The 15,383-nt window shown below is 42.0% G+C and overlaps 3 protein-coding genes across 13 annotated transcripts in view; 1 reads left to right on the forward strand and 2 right to left on the reverse strand.

Annotated features, from left to right (window-relative positions):
• CENPE (centromere protein E) overlaps positions 1–2,519 on the reverse strand; it is a 40,321-nt gene extending 37,802 nt beyond the window's left edge. Inside the window, exons 1-4 of the mRNA XM_048941148.1 lie at positions 2,368–2,519; positions 2,105–2,196; positions 573–662; positions 376–494 (exon numbers count right to left, since the gene is read on the reverse strand). Coding sequence (XP_048797105.1) covers positions 376–494; positions 573–662; positions 2,105–2,196; positions 2,368–2,423 — 357 coding nt within the window. The 5' untranslated portion in view covers positions 2,424–2,519. The remainder of the gene's footprint in view (positions 1–375; positions 495–572; positions 663–2,104; positions 2,197–2,367) is intronic.
• A 100-nt stretch (positions 2,520–2,619) lies between these two features.
• The window catches only part of C4H4orf47 (chromosome 4 C4orf47 homolog), a 92,454-nt gene continuing 79,690 nt past the window's right edge, over positions 2,620–15,383 (forward strand). For 4 of the 9 annotated variants that reach the window (XR_007376188.1, XR_007376187.1, XM_048941184.1 and 1 more), the window contains exons 1-4: positions 2,620–2,833; positions 4,643–4,804; positions 13,800–13,978; positions 15,075–15,294. Coding sequence is in view for 7 of the 9 variants with exons in the window: in XM_048941184.1 (XP_048797141.1) it covers positions 13,882–13,978; positions 15,075–15,294 (317 nt within the window). In the remaining 2 variants the exon portion in view is untranslated. Of the gene's footprint in view, positions 2,863–4,642; positions 4,805–8,784; positions 9,364–12,907; positions 12,990–13,799; positions 13,979–15,074; positions 15,295–15,383 lie in introns of those variants that run through there. The other 5 variants (XM_048941180.1, XM_048941183.1, XM_048941178.1 and 2 more) reach the window with 5 other exon arrangements.
• LOC125691630 (radial spoke head protein 4 homolog A-like) lies at positions 2,914–10,339 on the reverse strand. 3 transcript variants are annotated; one of them, XM_048941164.1, is made up of 7 exons: positions 10,108–10,339; positions 9,858–9,950; positions 8,541–8,723; positions 6,145–6,897; positions 5,270–5,411; positions 4,370–4,487; positions 2,914–3,243 (listed from the first exon to the last, which is right to left on the reverse strand). In XM_048941164.1, the coding sequence occupies exons 1-7, from the start codon at positions 10,240–10,242 to the stop codon at positions 2,994–2,996; spliced, it is 1,674 nt and encodes a 557-aa protein (XP_048797121.1). In that variant the 5' UTR covers positions 10,243–10,339; the 3' UTR covers positions 2,914–2,993. The 3 variants fall into 3 exon arrangements, with proteins under 3 accessions (XP_048797121.1, XP_048797120.1, XP_048797122.1); XM_048941163.1 differs by having other exon boundaries at positions 8,541–8,769; positions 9,601–9,950; XM_048941165.1 differs by lacking the exon at positions 2,914–3,243 and having other exon boundaries at positions 4,392–4,487; positions 5,211–5,411; positions 8,541–8,769; positions 9,601–9,950.

Raw genomic sequence — 15,383 nt, forward strand, 5'->3', positions numbered from 1 at the left:
ATCTGCCTGTGATTCTTATGAACACCTGAAATAAGTAAATTCTTTTCCATATTCTTCATGCTTTAAAAAAATCAAGTCCTTCATATTGCTAATTTTTGGAGAAAGTTTTAAAATAGCAGAATAAATAACGAAGTTCCACATTACCTCGTCTATGCTGGTAATTCAAGTTTAGTGAGAACTGTTTTGTTATTGACGTGATTCCAGCTACGATGTTATTTTTAACTAATCACATCTCTGCAAGATTAGCAAAACAACTGCAACATAGAGCCCAAATGCAGTTTGTTTCCTTCATAAGTTCCTTAATACTAAAACTCATTTATAACATTCAGATATATTACTAGCCCTTTCAGTTATTTCAGTTTCACAGACACTCACCTCGCAAATAATTTTGAAGACGTGTTGAATTGCCTTAGGAATAATGCCCAGAGAATCTTTGTTTCCCATCATTGTGTATGTCTTCCCTGAGGCAGTTTGTCCATAGGCAAAGATTGTGCCTAGGAAGATGGTTACATTTTGTTGATTATTTAGAAGTTACATTACAAACAGGAGTTAAGTTCAATTTAAAGACTTACCATTGTAACCTTGCACAGCTGATTGTATAATTGGCACAGCTACATCTTCATATACTTGCTGAGTGTTGTCGCAAGAGTGAAAGACACGATCTTAAAAAAAAAAAAAAAAGAAAGAAAGCATGTTAGTGTACTGCACTGCAAGTCAAAAACAAGCTGTCATCTTACTCGGGAATGCTGACTTCAAATCAAACATCAAATGTAGTTGTTACAACACTGCTATGACAGACTTTTAAAGAAGAAAAAAAACATTAAACTCAGAACCAAAAGAGGCATGATGAACAGCCAATGGAGAAGTCAAAGAAACCAAAAACGACAGTTAAACAGACACTCTGTTTAATCCTAACAACTGTTAAGACTACTTTATCAAGATTGTAAGCCAGACAGGCTACAAGACCTCTAACAAAGGGTATGCCTATTAAACCTCTAGCTTAGGAAAAAAATGTTTGTAGTGGCCACATAAACACTAACAAATGCAGTGAATCCACTGGAAAATGCTAAAAGTGAAGCATTTCCTGGGCTCTAATTCCCATGCTGCCCTACATGTTCTGGGCTGCCTTTCTGTGACTGGAATGCCAGCATGCTACTGAGTTCATCTTCCTGTGTACTGTCATACAAAACGAATCCAGCTCACGTGCTCCAAAAACACTTGGTTTTGGCTAGTACGAGTCAGAACTCAGAAAGCAAAATTCATCAGGAATTTGGCTTTAAAAGTGCATTCCTGGACCAGCCTACAACAAAGTTGTGCGTGCCTCAGAGGTACATTTTCATAACTGTGAGAAGTTAGGAGTTGGAGAACTACAGTGCTGCAAAAGCTGAGGCAATTGCTGTTAACGTACATTCCAGTCAGATTAATGAAGGTATATATAAGCACTGAAGCTAATTATATAATTAACTTCAAATAATAAATAAAATAATAACATAGGCTGGTTTAGCAATAGGGATCAATACATTAGTTTAAGGACCAATGTAATTAGCAAAAGGAATCAATGCATACTAGTTTTAAACTTTCCATTTCAGCTTTGCTTCGTTGTTTCCTTCAATGACAACCTTGTTTCCTTTAATGATTCTGCTTCACGAGAAGCACTGGAGACATAATAGACTACTTTTATCTTCACATTCACAAGGTGCAAGGACTTTTTCCTCAGATTTCCCATATATTGTTTTGGGCTATAGTGTACTAACAGAGCTGCTCATTACAACCTAACAAGCAATGGAAATTTGCCAACCCGGGGAAGAACAACAAGAGACCAACAAAAAGTCACCGTGATGAAGATGATGATGGAAAATGAGGAGGAAGTAATCAGTCTAAGACCACCATAGGCCCCTACCATGCACACCCAGCAGGACATTAGCACGTAATAATGAGCTCTCAGAAAAGAACACACATGCATACTGTATGTATCACATATCTATGCCTTAATTGCTTAAATGTAGAAGTTGAACTCCGAGATAGCGTTCTTGATTTGTCAATTGCCTGGTATACATCGTAAGGATAAGGGAACACCGGATGACAATTGCTTTCGCATTCTTACCGTAGCTGAAGACTTTTGTACCATTCACTTCCGAAACGGCATTGCCCTCACTTTTCCAGTAGAGCGATGCTTTGTCTTCTAGAGTGCTTTCCCTAAAGGAAAGGACGCCCCGTTAACCGCACAGGTGACGCTGCGGCTTTGCCCACCCGCCGCGGCCGCCACTCCCGTCAGGCCCCCCAGCCCGGTCCACCCCCCGGGGCCGCGCACAGTGCCGCCGCCGCCAGCCTCCCCCTCTCAGACCCACTACCCGGACAGGCGCTCACCTGGCGATGAGCGGCCGTACGCGCACGCAGACCGTCACGGCCCCCTCGTCCGCCATCCCCGCGGTAGCCGGGCAAAAGGCTGCGCTCACAGGAAGACGCGCGCCGCTCCCACAGCGCTCCCACAGCTCTCCCCCCGCGCCCAGCAGACTGAAGAGGCGGCACCGCAACCGCTGTCCGAATTTGAACTGCTCCCGCGGCCGCTTCCTATTGGTCCGCGCTGCGCAGGCGCCTCGGCGGAGCGGCCACTCAGCAACAGCTGCCGGGAGGGGAGAAAGGGAAAGCGGGGCGAGGTGCGGATGGCGGCACAGCCTGTGGAGCGCTCAGCGGCAGTGATGGTGCCGGCCCAGGCCCGGGAGCTGTGCGGCGCAGTGAGGCGCGCTGAGTTGTGTGGTTTCACCCATAGACTGGACGTTCTTCTGTGACCGAAGGAGCAGCGGTGAGGAGTGAGCAGAGATCAGGAAAAGAAGTACGTTCCACTCAAACGTTCAACAGCAAGTACTTTGCAGTTGCTTTATTACACTAATAAACTAACGTTTAAACTTTTAAAACGTTTTTTTCCTCTGTATTTTAATCATCCTTCTATTAAACTAGCGTTTGAATTTTTGAAGCATTTTTCCCCCTCTATTTTAATCATCCTCCTCCTCTTCACCATCCTCAAATTCTTCCTCCTCCTCTTCCTCCTCTCCTTCCATGCCTTCTAGAGCTTTTTGTTCTTGTGCTGCCTTGAAAGCCAGCTCCTCTTGCACCGTGGGGTCTGTGGCCTCCCTGATCTCTGGCCCATCGGGGTACTCAGGCTGCACAGGTGGAGGCAGTGCAGGTGTATGGTTTCCCAGGCTGTATTTGTGCCCCCAGCCAAAGTAGATATTCCCGAATTTCCTGAGAAAGAAAAGTGAAAGATCACACAAACTCTCCCCAGCAGAACATCAGCTGTGATAATTCACAGGCTTCCTTACTCTGCTGTGCACACAGTCGCTGTGGTGCAGGTTCCCTATAAGAGGTATGTTTACAAAAAGCCATCTCTAACAACCGTTGATGAATTCACTAATCCAGCTCTGAAAGATGCAAACCTATTAGAGCAAGTCCAGAGAACACTTACGAAAGTGATGAGAGGACTGGAACACATCTGCAGAGGAAGGCTGAGGGAGCTGGTGGTTCATATTGGAGAATGTGCCAGGGAGACCTTGCTGTGGCCTTTCAATACTTAAAGGGGGCTTATAAGAAAGATGGACAGAGACTTTTTACAAGGACATCTAACAATACAATCAGCAATAATAGTTTTTAACTGAAGCAGGGTAGACTTAGATTTAAGGAAGAAATTCTTCATTCTAAGGGCAGTGAGGCACTGGAACAGGCTGCCCAGAGAGGCCCTGGCTGCTCCATGCTAAGAGCTGTTCAAAGCCATGTTGGATAGGGCTTTGGGCACCTGGTCTAGTGGAAGGTATCCCTGCCCATGGCAGGTTGGTTAGAAATGAGTGATCTCTGGAGGTCAAATCATCAACCCAAATCATTCTGTGATTCTATACCTTCCACTTAAAAATCTCCCAGTGCTAAAACAATGAATGCTATACTGTCACTTCTCTATTTTGCAGTGTGACTTTCACTTCACTTTAGTAACATAGATCCATTTCTCCAATTCCAGTGCCTATTTAAAAGTTCCCACTCTTAGTTAACTGCACTGTGTATAGTGGAAACTAATGGAACTAAGAACTACAGATTTAAGATTTTTTTTATAAAAAGCATTGCAGACTCAGGAACACAGGTTTTAAATTGAGGACCGCAGCCAAATATTAACTGGATATTTACACCCATTTGCTTTATGGTAGTATTTCCAGTGATTCCTCATTTTTGCTTTTGAACACGCACTGTTGCTATTAAGCTGTATTTTCCAGTCTCAGGATTAGTTACAATTCAGTCAGTAAATTAATGGTAAACCAGATTTGACTTCAATAGATATGTATGTGTTCAGCGTGTAGAATTTGTGTTACGTCAACTGACTACTCACGCGCCACATGCAAAAGCATATGCTCCAGGCCATCGGTTCGACCGAAGGATTGCAACAGCATATTGAGGGGTCAGCTTTGGAGAAAGTGAAGCTGTCCAAGCAGGGATGTTTTGAATTCCTGGAGACAGTCAAACACACAATCTGTGAATAAATTGGCTTAAGAGCCACTGCATTTAAGACTGAGCGACAAGGCTGTTACAGAATTCATGCAGTATTAAATTAAGATGCACATTAGATGATCTAAGTCACAATTAATATAGGCACTGTATTCAGACAGGTCATTTGCATGGGAAGGTATCTCATGGATGCCAGCAGCCACACACAGAAAATACCATGCTCCTGAAATGCAGTAGTACTCACTGCTGTTTCTTTTGTCAAAGATTGTTTCATGCTGATGGATAAACTGAATTCGTATTTTACTCTGATCAAAGAATGGTGAGTAGGAAAATAATTTGCTACTGCTATAATCTAATATTCAGGTTTGCATATTGCCATGATTTGCTGCAGTTAACATGCTACAGAATATAAATTCTCACTAATATATCTATACATGTGTGTACACATTTATTTACATGTGCACCTGCTTTTTTGTCTATAAAGATGATGGAAAGATATCTGAATGTATTTAATATGTAAGCTGTCTTGAGCTTGGAGTAGCCTGACATGTCTGAGGAATTTTTTCTTTATTCTCACCAAGACTGTTAGCTAGAAACCCCAGAGATTACAGTTTTAATGTTGGTACTGGTAACCATTTTGCATTTGATTCATTCTGCAAAAGAATAATGGCAAATTACATCATTCCACAAAGCACCAGAGGCCTGTCACTTCAAATGTTTACTACCTAAATGCTAGAATTTCCAGGGACTTGCTATCAAAAACTTTGTGCTCCCTGAAGAATACCTTCATCTTCAGAGAGTGGAGTGAGAAGAGGAGGTCCTATTTCTTGCTGTAGTTCATCTGGCACCTCATCCTTCTCCTCCTCCTCCTCTTCACCTTCTTCTTCCTCTGTTTTTTGTAAAGGGTTAAACCAAACACAGCGACCCTACCATCAACAAGGAAGAATCATAAATACATGCAGCAATCAGCAAAAGAATATAAGCCAGCTTAAGTGGTTCAGACACACATACACAAGAAGGAGTGGGGGAGAAAAGAAGGACTATATATTCCACAACTGGGATATTGTAGGCAGACTGTTGTCTCTCTATCCCTCATTCATTACTTATCCCTGCTTACCATTTCAGAATAATCTCATACTTCTCTCGTGAGCTTTCTGTTATTTTGTTGTATTTGATTCTTTTAACAATCCATGCTGATGATAGATGCTGGACTTCAGCAAGAAAACAAAAATCCTGTTCTTACTGAGATTGTATCTTAAAGCACGCATTTGTTTCAATATTCATTTTGTGAAGGGATATTAACTTGTTGCTGGCTTTATTGGTTACAGCCATGCTGACATTATCCATCTCTTCCCAGTCAGGAGGTGTGAAGATGCACAGAAGGTGCACAGAACATCTACACCTGAGCTCAAGTCCAAAAAAGTTCCTGAAATGTGTGTGCAAATTCCTACCTATCTCCATCCTTCTTGTGCAGACCTGTATGCTCTTTTCCAGTTGAACCCTTAAAAACACAGAAGGCCCAAGAAACACCACTGCATGACATAAGCGTTTATACCAAATTGTCCTTATGTTTGGAGTGAACAGCAGCTCAAGAATACAGGAAGCTAGTACTACAGAATGAATGGTATCTGAGGTCAGGTGAAATTTGGGAGCACATACCTGCTTTAAAATACTCGGTACGTGGTGTACCCATGTAGACAGAGACTCCACCATTTCAAATGCAGAAAGAGGTTCAAAATCAGGGTTTTCTTCATAGTCATCTCTTCCTCCTCCCCCTTCTTCATCTTCATCTCCTTCTTCCTCTGCAAACCGGTAATATCCAAGGGGACTGACATGAGTTCCTGCTGAGATCCGAGCTATCTGTGCACGCAGGTAATTGGCTTCATTTCCAGGGAAAGGAGGGAAGCTCACAATGGGAGCATCAAGCCTACCAGTGAAAAACTTCCTGATTTTCCTGGCACAGACAATCTGTGCTGGTGTCACTGGAGGCAACTTCACCCAGGGCTCGCCTGGCTCATTACAAACAAAGTAGACATATTTATTAGCCCCAGTTCCATTTTCTTCTTTTGGAATGACAGGTGGGGGCTTATAGGTAGACTTTGGTGGTTCACTTGTTTCTTTTTCCTCATCTTCATCTTCGACCAAATCCATTCTTTTATCTCCTTCGTCAATAATCTCTTCCTCTTCTGTTTCCTCCTCCTCTTCCCCCTCACGGTACTGAACTTCAGCTATAATATAGTTCTTCTCCCGGCCCAGAATTCTGCCCCAGAAGCGACAGGTCTGGATTGGCTGAACACTAACAAGTTTTTTAAGGGCAAGAAATATGAGATAGGTTTCATCTCTGCTCAAGCCAATTCCACCCTGTTCAAAATAAAAGGCTGTTTCCATCATGTTAGGTAGAGGAGTCCCTCCCTAGTAAACAAAATCATGAGTTAGAATGAAGAATAATAGCAGTATCTATTTGAAAGACTGAACAAAATATCCATTGAAAGTCATACTTCACTCTCTCAAAGTACTTTGCAGGCATTCATTTATTACATCTTTCACTGTTGTTTAGAAAAATTAAAAATGCCACAATAAGGATAAAGAATGCAGATAAATGACAGCTTTTAGAATACAAGATCTCAAATTTCAAACTCACTATTAACTATTGCAAAATAAGCAAAGTCAGAATTCTCACAAAGGATCTTCAAGAAGACTTCACTGCTTATGCATGTTAACTATATAAGAGGCCTTGACAACCAGAAACAAAACTACTATCTTTCTTCGTGTTTGTGAAAGTTGCATTTGGGGAGAACAGAAAATGTATTTTATACATTTAGACACCAGGTCAACGCTGTTTATCTGAAATTAACGTTGCCCTTTTTAATACCTTGTCATAAAGCTCCCTGTATTATTAAGAGGGAATTTCTTAAGACTAGTATGAAATATTGGCTCCTGCTCTTACTGAAGTCAGTAATGCTCTGGCTGGCTTGTGGGATGCAGAACTAGGCCAATAACAAAGATTAAGAATTTACATTTGGTTTTTCATCCGTCTCTCATTTCATGGCAGTAGGTGGATAAGGATTGTAAATTATTCACAGCAGGGAAGGGAATGTGGAAGTAATGCTGGTTTCGTATGGAATTTGTCTCATTATTACAGGTTTTTTAGGTCAAAGCAAGATAGACAAGAGTATGAAAAATTCAAAGTTCCTTTCTGGAACATTGCACTTCATTTTTTCTTTTACTATTGCATATTGCATATGATATATTGTTACTGTAAAATGAGTAATAGGCTATGGTAAAGATGCAAAAATGTATATTCAGTTGTTAGGATATGCATTCTGTGGTGACAATTCATTTTAGTACATAGTGATAACTTCATATGAAAACCCACATTTGTTATCTTAACATCCCTTAGTTATTACAAGATTTCCCTTAGTTTTATTTTGGCTGCAAATACATCTGCATGTAAGCAACTGAAAACTGAATATTTCCCTGTTTAATGAAATGGCTTTTTTTTTTTTTTAATTTTTTTTTTTTTTTTTTTTACATCAGTAGTTGTTCTTCTTGTAACCACATATTTTTTTTCTAATTGGAGAAGGAAGGACTGGAACCACAGTTGAAGCTGGGAGAATCACAAATTTTCCATTCTGTATTTTACCGTAGAAGCTGTGTGCAAAACTCTAAATCTGCACTAGAATAAACCCAGAAATTAGGTAAAGAAAAGTCAGGTTTAGGTAAAGTATTTGGATGGAATGTTCCAGCATGAATTGGCACATGAGAGATACTTCCCTTCTGTTCATCATCTCTAGAACATCTATGATTTTAAAAGCTCAGGATGTTAGACTTACTACAGGAACAAAATTCCCAACTAAGTAACCAGTTGTGTTTTCTTCACAGCTAAACATAGGACCAGCTTGACTGTGAAAAGGGTGCAATTATTTCATGTGATCATGAGAGGCAATACTATGAGAGAGACCATAACATCCCCCCTTTTTCCTTTCCCTTCCCACCATCCTGCCACCCATCTCTCCAGTATATTTGGTGTCTATTTTTTTCTAATAAACACTCACTAGCTCTTCTTCTCGTTCTTCATCTCCTCCATCTGACTTGAGGAACAAGTTTCTGCGCATTTCTGCAGATTCAAATGATGGAAGAATCTCATGTTCGTCTCGAAGAGTATCCATTTTTTTCTGAAACTGAGCTGCCTTCAAATCCTTGCTAATGTTCTCAAGTATGTCTACTGGATCTGTGGGCTGTTCATCCAGGATTTTTGTTAGCACATTAACAAGATGATCATATCTGTCATATAAATGAAGATAAAATTGGTCTACTATGCAAAAGACCTAGAATATTACATTTTTAATATTAAAAGTAGAAACGAATCACTTGTGTCTTCAAAGAAAAAAAAAATGAATGAGCATCTAAAGATCAAAGAAAAAATGGAGCATTGCAGGAAATTAGACCTGAAACTAATCTGTTTGTATTGTCCAGTCTTCCATTTTTTTGTTTATCCCACACCTTTCTCGGGAATTACAGGAGAATTTAAACCTAATCTCATTCAAATCAATTTCCCTTTGTACTCTATTATTCCCCTCAGGATTTTTTTTTTTTTCTGAAAGATGGTGGACACACAAATATAACATAGTGATGATGTACTGCATCTGTAATTGTATGGGAACTGCTGAGTCACGGCCTGAACCTCTGATTGATCACCTGAGGTGAGCAATGAGTCAGGCACAGGAGCACAGGTGAAGGCAATTCACCTGTGCAGCCAGGAGGGGTGGAGCCAGGCTCCACCTTTCCTAGACCCATTTAAGAGCTGGCTACCAGTGGGGGAGGATCTCTTCTGGAGATCCACCCTGCTAGTGTTTTGTGAGTGAGCCCAGGATAGGGGTAAGCCTTCTATTTATCCTCTTTTTGTTATCATAGTCTGCTTTGCTGAACTCTCTTGTTTATTTCATAATTATAACGTCTTAATATTCATTGAGTATACAGTAAAGTATTTGCCTGTTCTATAGCATCTGCTACCCCTTAACTTCTTAACAGATCTCTTTGCCCCTTTATCAATATTTCTTTTATTTCTACTCCTACTTTCTTCCCCTTTCAATTTTGTTCCTTTTTCAGACTTACAAGTTCAGGCCAGATGTTATGCTGCTCTTCAGCAAATAGGCTTTTGCGTTCTGACACGCCAGCATTCGGTGTTCAGGATCTGGTGTTTGATCATCATACGGACCGTAGCCTGGCTGATATAGTCCATAGCCTGGTTCATGTGGCAAATAAGGTCCGTGCTCACGTTCATAGGCTTGGTAGCGATCACGTCCGCTGTATGTCTGATAGGCACCTCTTGGTTCCTGAGTTCCTAGCGGGTATGTCTGATACACGCTTACCTCCTGTGCCTGATGAGAGTCTTGTCCCAGTGTGTGTATCTGACTGAAGTTTATGTCTGGCACATCTTGCTTGTAAGAGCTTTCTTCTGCTCCCTGTGGGTGACAAAAATATTGCACTGGGGTCAGTGAATGATGTACTTGTCCTGGTGTATGAGCCTGGCCAGCAGTCCAGGTAGAGGTCCTAATAAGGTGCCTGTGACTGACTGCCACGCTTTCCCAGCTCTCCTGGCTGATCAGATCTAGGCCATACCTCCTGGTACTTGGAAGTTGCTCCCGGTTCTAACTGCTGAGGCTGGTAAGATTGTCCTCCGGGTTGAGAGTTCTCAGAAGGGCCCCCCTGGGGTAGCCGGGGGCTCTGTTCAGGCTCCCCACCAGGCTCGGCCATGGCCAGACGCCTCAGCAGCCCCTCAGTCTCGCTCACCGCCGAGGTGTAGCGGCAGCCGTTGCCAAGGCAGCCGTTGCCGGAAGGGGTGGGCCGGCCGCTGGCCTCTGCTCTCGGCAGGGGACTGACGTTTGTCCCCGCCGGCCGGCTCTATGGAACGGCGGCCCTGAGGGAAAGCTGATGAAATCGCTGGAGCTCCTTCGGACGGTTAACCGGACAAGGGGAGGGCTTCCGCGCCTGCTGCCGTTCCCGCTAGGCGGGCGGTTCCCTCCGTTCAGCGGCTGCTCGAGCTGCTCTTCGCTCCTGTTCGTCTGCAGGGGGCTCCGGCCCGACTCCCTTCCCCTCTTCGTGACCCGCTGCGATTCGCGTTTGCAGAGTTTGTGGTGCAAAAGCCTCTCGCAGCTTCGGCTGAGCAAAAAAGTAGACCTTCCAAAGCTTACTTTTCCTTTTTAAACATGCCGTGTTCCCTTACCTTCACTGCACACAATAGAAAACACTGTTTAATCTGCTGCAATCTAGTAGGGATACATCATACCATTGCTATTTGGCATCAAGCTTTTTCTTCTGGGACAAAAGCACACTGTAAAACCTGATGAACATTTAAAAAATTGCCTTTGCAGATCCAGGGAAATAAATCTAAACAAAATAAGAATGAAGGTAATACTGACAGAAGAGTTAAAAAAAAAAAAAAAAAAATTGCATCGTGTTCCTATGATTCCAGAAAGGGAAACGGTGTCCTAAAAATGCTAATTCTACTGCTTCTCAACGTGGTTTCATTGTTGACCTGGTCTTCGCAAGCAACGTGCCCATGCTCCTTACGTTGCGGGTGCACCTGCAGAGCTTCCCCAACAGCTGCAGAGGGCGCTGCAGCACCGCAGGTTACTCGTGTGTTACTTCTGATGCTCTACCCGTATTTCTTATCTGGAGGAAAAACTTGATTTGTTGTTTGGCGTTACAGTTGGAAAGATTAACGCGGTGGAATGGAAGAAGAGATAAACAAGAAAGGAATGCTCGCTCATATCCAAATACCTAGGCTCACACAGAAAAAACTTCACAAAGGAGGGATCTCCAGGAAGAGGTCCTTCCCCAGTGGCAGTCAGCCCTTAAATGAGGAGCCAGGCTGCACCCCTTCCAGTCACACAGCTGAATTGCCTTCACCTGTGCTCCCATGGCTGACCCAGTCCTTGCCTCAGGTGATCAGTCAGTGATTCAGGCTGTGACTCAACAGTTCCCATACACTTAGTAATTCATGTTTATAAAATGTATAAAATTGCCTGTATACACATGATGTTCTGTGAAGCACCTGCCCAAGAGGACAAATACTTCATTTTTTCAATCTCCTAGGAAAAAAAAAAAAAACTAGGATTACCTGCACTGTTTCCTAATGTTACTCTTTGCCTTTGCTTTCATATAGGTTATATTTCATATAGGTTATAAAGTACACTACAGTATCAGGATAGAGTGTACCTCACTTCATCCACGTGCTCTTTTATCAATGTGCTGTCATCATCTCTCATTGATGTGGAAAAGTAGCGAATGCATGTAATATTACTGCAAAATCTCACTCTGGTGAACACCATCGGTAGCATGTGTTAATTAGCTGAAATGTAACTAAAGTATCTATTAATATTTTCAGTTTCCAAAGGATATGCGCTAATAATTTGTATTCCATTTGCTGTGGTCAGGTATCAATGGTCTCTCTTGTGCTGCAAATTCAAGCCATTTTTTTTCATTAACACTTTTTTTTAAACTGAAATCTTGTTGGTTGCTTTATTGCACTTCTATGCAGTTTCTTTGTTAAGTTCTGAAGTTGCTTGCACTAGCAAGTGAATTAGAATGGAACTTCTTATTACACACGGGAATCCTTCTGTGCTCTGTTAATTTCTAAACAAACATTTTTTGATTGAATTGGAAAACCCGGTTTCGGGGCCCATGTGTGTCTATCCTGAAGAATACTTCCAACTGATACTACAGATAAGTAGCACCTGTAACTTCTGAGGTGGCTCCCGGGTAGTGGGCAAGGCAGGTTTAACTGAATTCCACTCCATACTCAGAACCTGGGTGCTCCTGTTTTCAGTGCAGCTTGTTCCTATCAGCTGCTGCTGGGTCAGGTATAGCACCTTCCTGAGCAAGCTGGAAAATTAGTAGATTTTCGGGTTGCAAATCATGGTCGAGGCTGAAGAGCCCCTGAAGATGTGAAGTCTGGCTTTTTGTTTACTTTGTATTAATGAATTAAATACCAAATTCAATTTCTAGTAAAGATCTGTTCTTTTAAAATGTTGAATGAGCTACAGCCACTTTCCTTCAACTGGAAGTCCTTCAGCACTCCTCCCTATGACAGGTGGCTCTATGGCCATAGCCTGAAATGGGCTTTCTTACATTAATTCCACATTGTTTTGAGAATGTGGGACTATGGAAGCTTCTTAATGCTGTCTGGTCCGGTCCCTTGTATCACGTGCAATTGCAGTAGCAAATCTCACCTAAATTCAGTAAGGTAGGCCTCCTGGTGCATGATTAACGGCGTTAGTACCATCCTGTTATTAGAAAGGAGGCGAGGACAGCGGTTGCTAGCCGCGATCGCGATGGGCGGCGCGGAGGCGGAGGCAGACGCAGGGCTGCCTGCCGTTCCCAGGCAACCGCTACCAACAGAGGGCGGGCGGAGGACACCGCCGGCCGCTTGGGGCGGCTCGGGGCGCTGAGGCGCCGGTTCCGGCGAGTAGGTGCCGCTCGGTACCCAGCGGGGCCCGGCGGTACGGTGACGCTCATCGCTGCGGTGTGGGACTTGCTTTGGGCCGGGCTTGCTTAGCGTGGGCACCCTGAGCTTTGCGTAGCGCTGCGGTTCGTGTGGTGGCGGTACCGAGCCTTCCCGCTGGTCTTCCGGCCGACGATCTTTGTTTTATTCTGCTGTATTTCGGTCTGGGAATCAGTCTCCTGCCCATCCTGCTCTCTGTTCGAGTCCTTATATTCCTTAGACTTCTTGTCCAGACGTTTCCCTTCTGTCGGTCTTCATTGAAGAGGACGTTAAGGAAAAATGAACATTCACTCTAAATGATTTGCTCTGAAATCAAGAAGAAATTGGAAATATTCACAGTAACCAGCTATTGGGCTGCTGTTAGAGGGCTTCCAAAATTGCACTTCTGTGTTTTCTCTCTGACTTGTCTGTGCGGCCTTCTTCTATACTGTTAATTGAAATCCACTGCTAGAGAGAGCCCCAAGCTGAAGAAGGAGGCTGCTGGCATCTTGCTATGTGTTAATGCTACCCCTAATCCCAGTACTTGAAGATAACTGTTAGAAAATGTTGATCCAACCCACATAAATTCAGTGAGTTGCACCAGTTCTACTAAAAATGCCTCTTACTTTTTTTTCTCCATCCATGTTCTGAATTTGTTTTAGAAATAAAGCAAAATGGTGTCCAAATTCCACATTATCTGTTTGTCTTTTAAGCACCAAAACAGTCAATCATGTTGCAGATGAGTTTCCTCAGATGATGTTAATGCTAATATTTTTAATCAAAACTCCTTGAATTTTACTTAAAAAAAACTTTGTTTGCTTGTTTATAGGGGTTGACTGTTTATGGAGTTATAGTAAAACACATAAACAGAGATAATTCTACCTTCTAGAGTGGTACACTATCACCCAGCCATGCCTGTAGAAGGAAAAAGTGATATGGAGAGGATTGGCCTCTTCAGTGAAATGAGCTATGTTACCATTGGAGATAAATATGTATCACATTATATGCGTAAGTACATTTAATTTTAATCACCATGTAAAAACAGGAACTCCTTTTAGTATCCATCTTTTTTTCAGGATCGTTATTTTCTATTATTTCATTTTATCAGAGGCAATTGTTTTTTCATACATAATCTTTGCTGAGATACAAATGCTTGGCATGATGGCATATATATATATCAAAGAAACAAAAAACCCAGTAAAATAAGTATGCATAATAGAATCACTACAAAATTAATGTATAACTTTAATATAATTTACTTGTAGGTTGTGAGTATTTTCCTGTGCTTGTGTAAAATAATAGTGTTATGTGTGTCCTGCCTTTTTTTCGAAAACATTCTCCTTTTCTTGTCTTTCTGGGGAATCTCATGTGCAGGAGTGAGAACAGAACAGGAAAAAAAAACCAAAAAACAACTCTAAACATAAATTACAACTCTAAATTAAAAATAATGATAATGTAATTCTCAGAAAGAGAAAGCCTGCTGAAAGAACACATAAGTAAATTGTTGTAGTAGGTAAGATATGGCAAAGCTGACCCTCAGTAGTTACTTGGAAGTGAAAAATGCAAATGATCCTCTGAGTACAGATGTGTTTGCTGTGATGTTCTGTCAGAGGCAAGTGTGTCTGTCAGAACCCTGGCTCACTAGCTCATTGCTTCCACCACAATAATCTGCTGGGTGCTAAAATCCACTGGGGGACATTGAAGCTGGTCGACCTGGTCTGTAATTGGAGGGTGAAACAGATGCTCCCCTCATGCATTACTCATAGTATATAAGTAGGCGTCAGGTCTAGCTCTGAATTGTAGTCTGGAGTAACTGATGGCTCTCTATTGCCTCTAAAGCAAATGTAGGCAGTGGAATATGAAAACTCTGTGCTGTGAATACCTTCTCATAGCATTATAGTCTTTACAATATCATAGTCTTTTACACACAATGTATATTATATGATATAAGTCATAAAATATACATGTTTGATTTACAAGTGAAATGCTCTGCAGGACATTCTTTGTCCTGCACCCAGCCATTTGGATCCTTAGCTTTTTAATGCAGTCTAAGAGAAGCACTAACTTTGAATGTTTTTTTTTTAATCATTCTTACTTTTTAAAGGCCCTTTTAATGAAACTGCGAGCAAGAACAGACAGATGCTATCTGAGGGGAGCAAAACATTGTCAGCTCTTCAGGCAGGTTATTTTGACCCTCAGTTTAAGAGGATTTTCAGCGGTGAAGCCTACTCAAATCCTGTTCAACTAAGGAGACGTTATAGATTGGCAGAATCAAAGAAAAATTTGGGCAAAGCTTTCCTTCCCAGTAATGGAGATAAATTGCCGTAAGTGTTGTGTTTAGCCTATTTCTCTGTATATCTGTTTGTGAATCAGTCTGTGCTAACATTACTTTACCTTGCTGGTGCAAAATTGA

Source organism: Lagopus muta, chromosome 4 (genome assembly GCF_023343835.1).
Source record: "Lagopus muta isolate bLagMut1 chromosome 4, bLagMut1 primary, whole genome shotgun sequence".
NCBI classification, from domain to species: Eukaryota; Metazoa; Chordata; class Aves; order Galliformes; family Phasianidae; genus Lagopus; species Lagopus muta.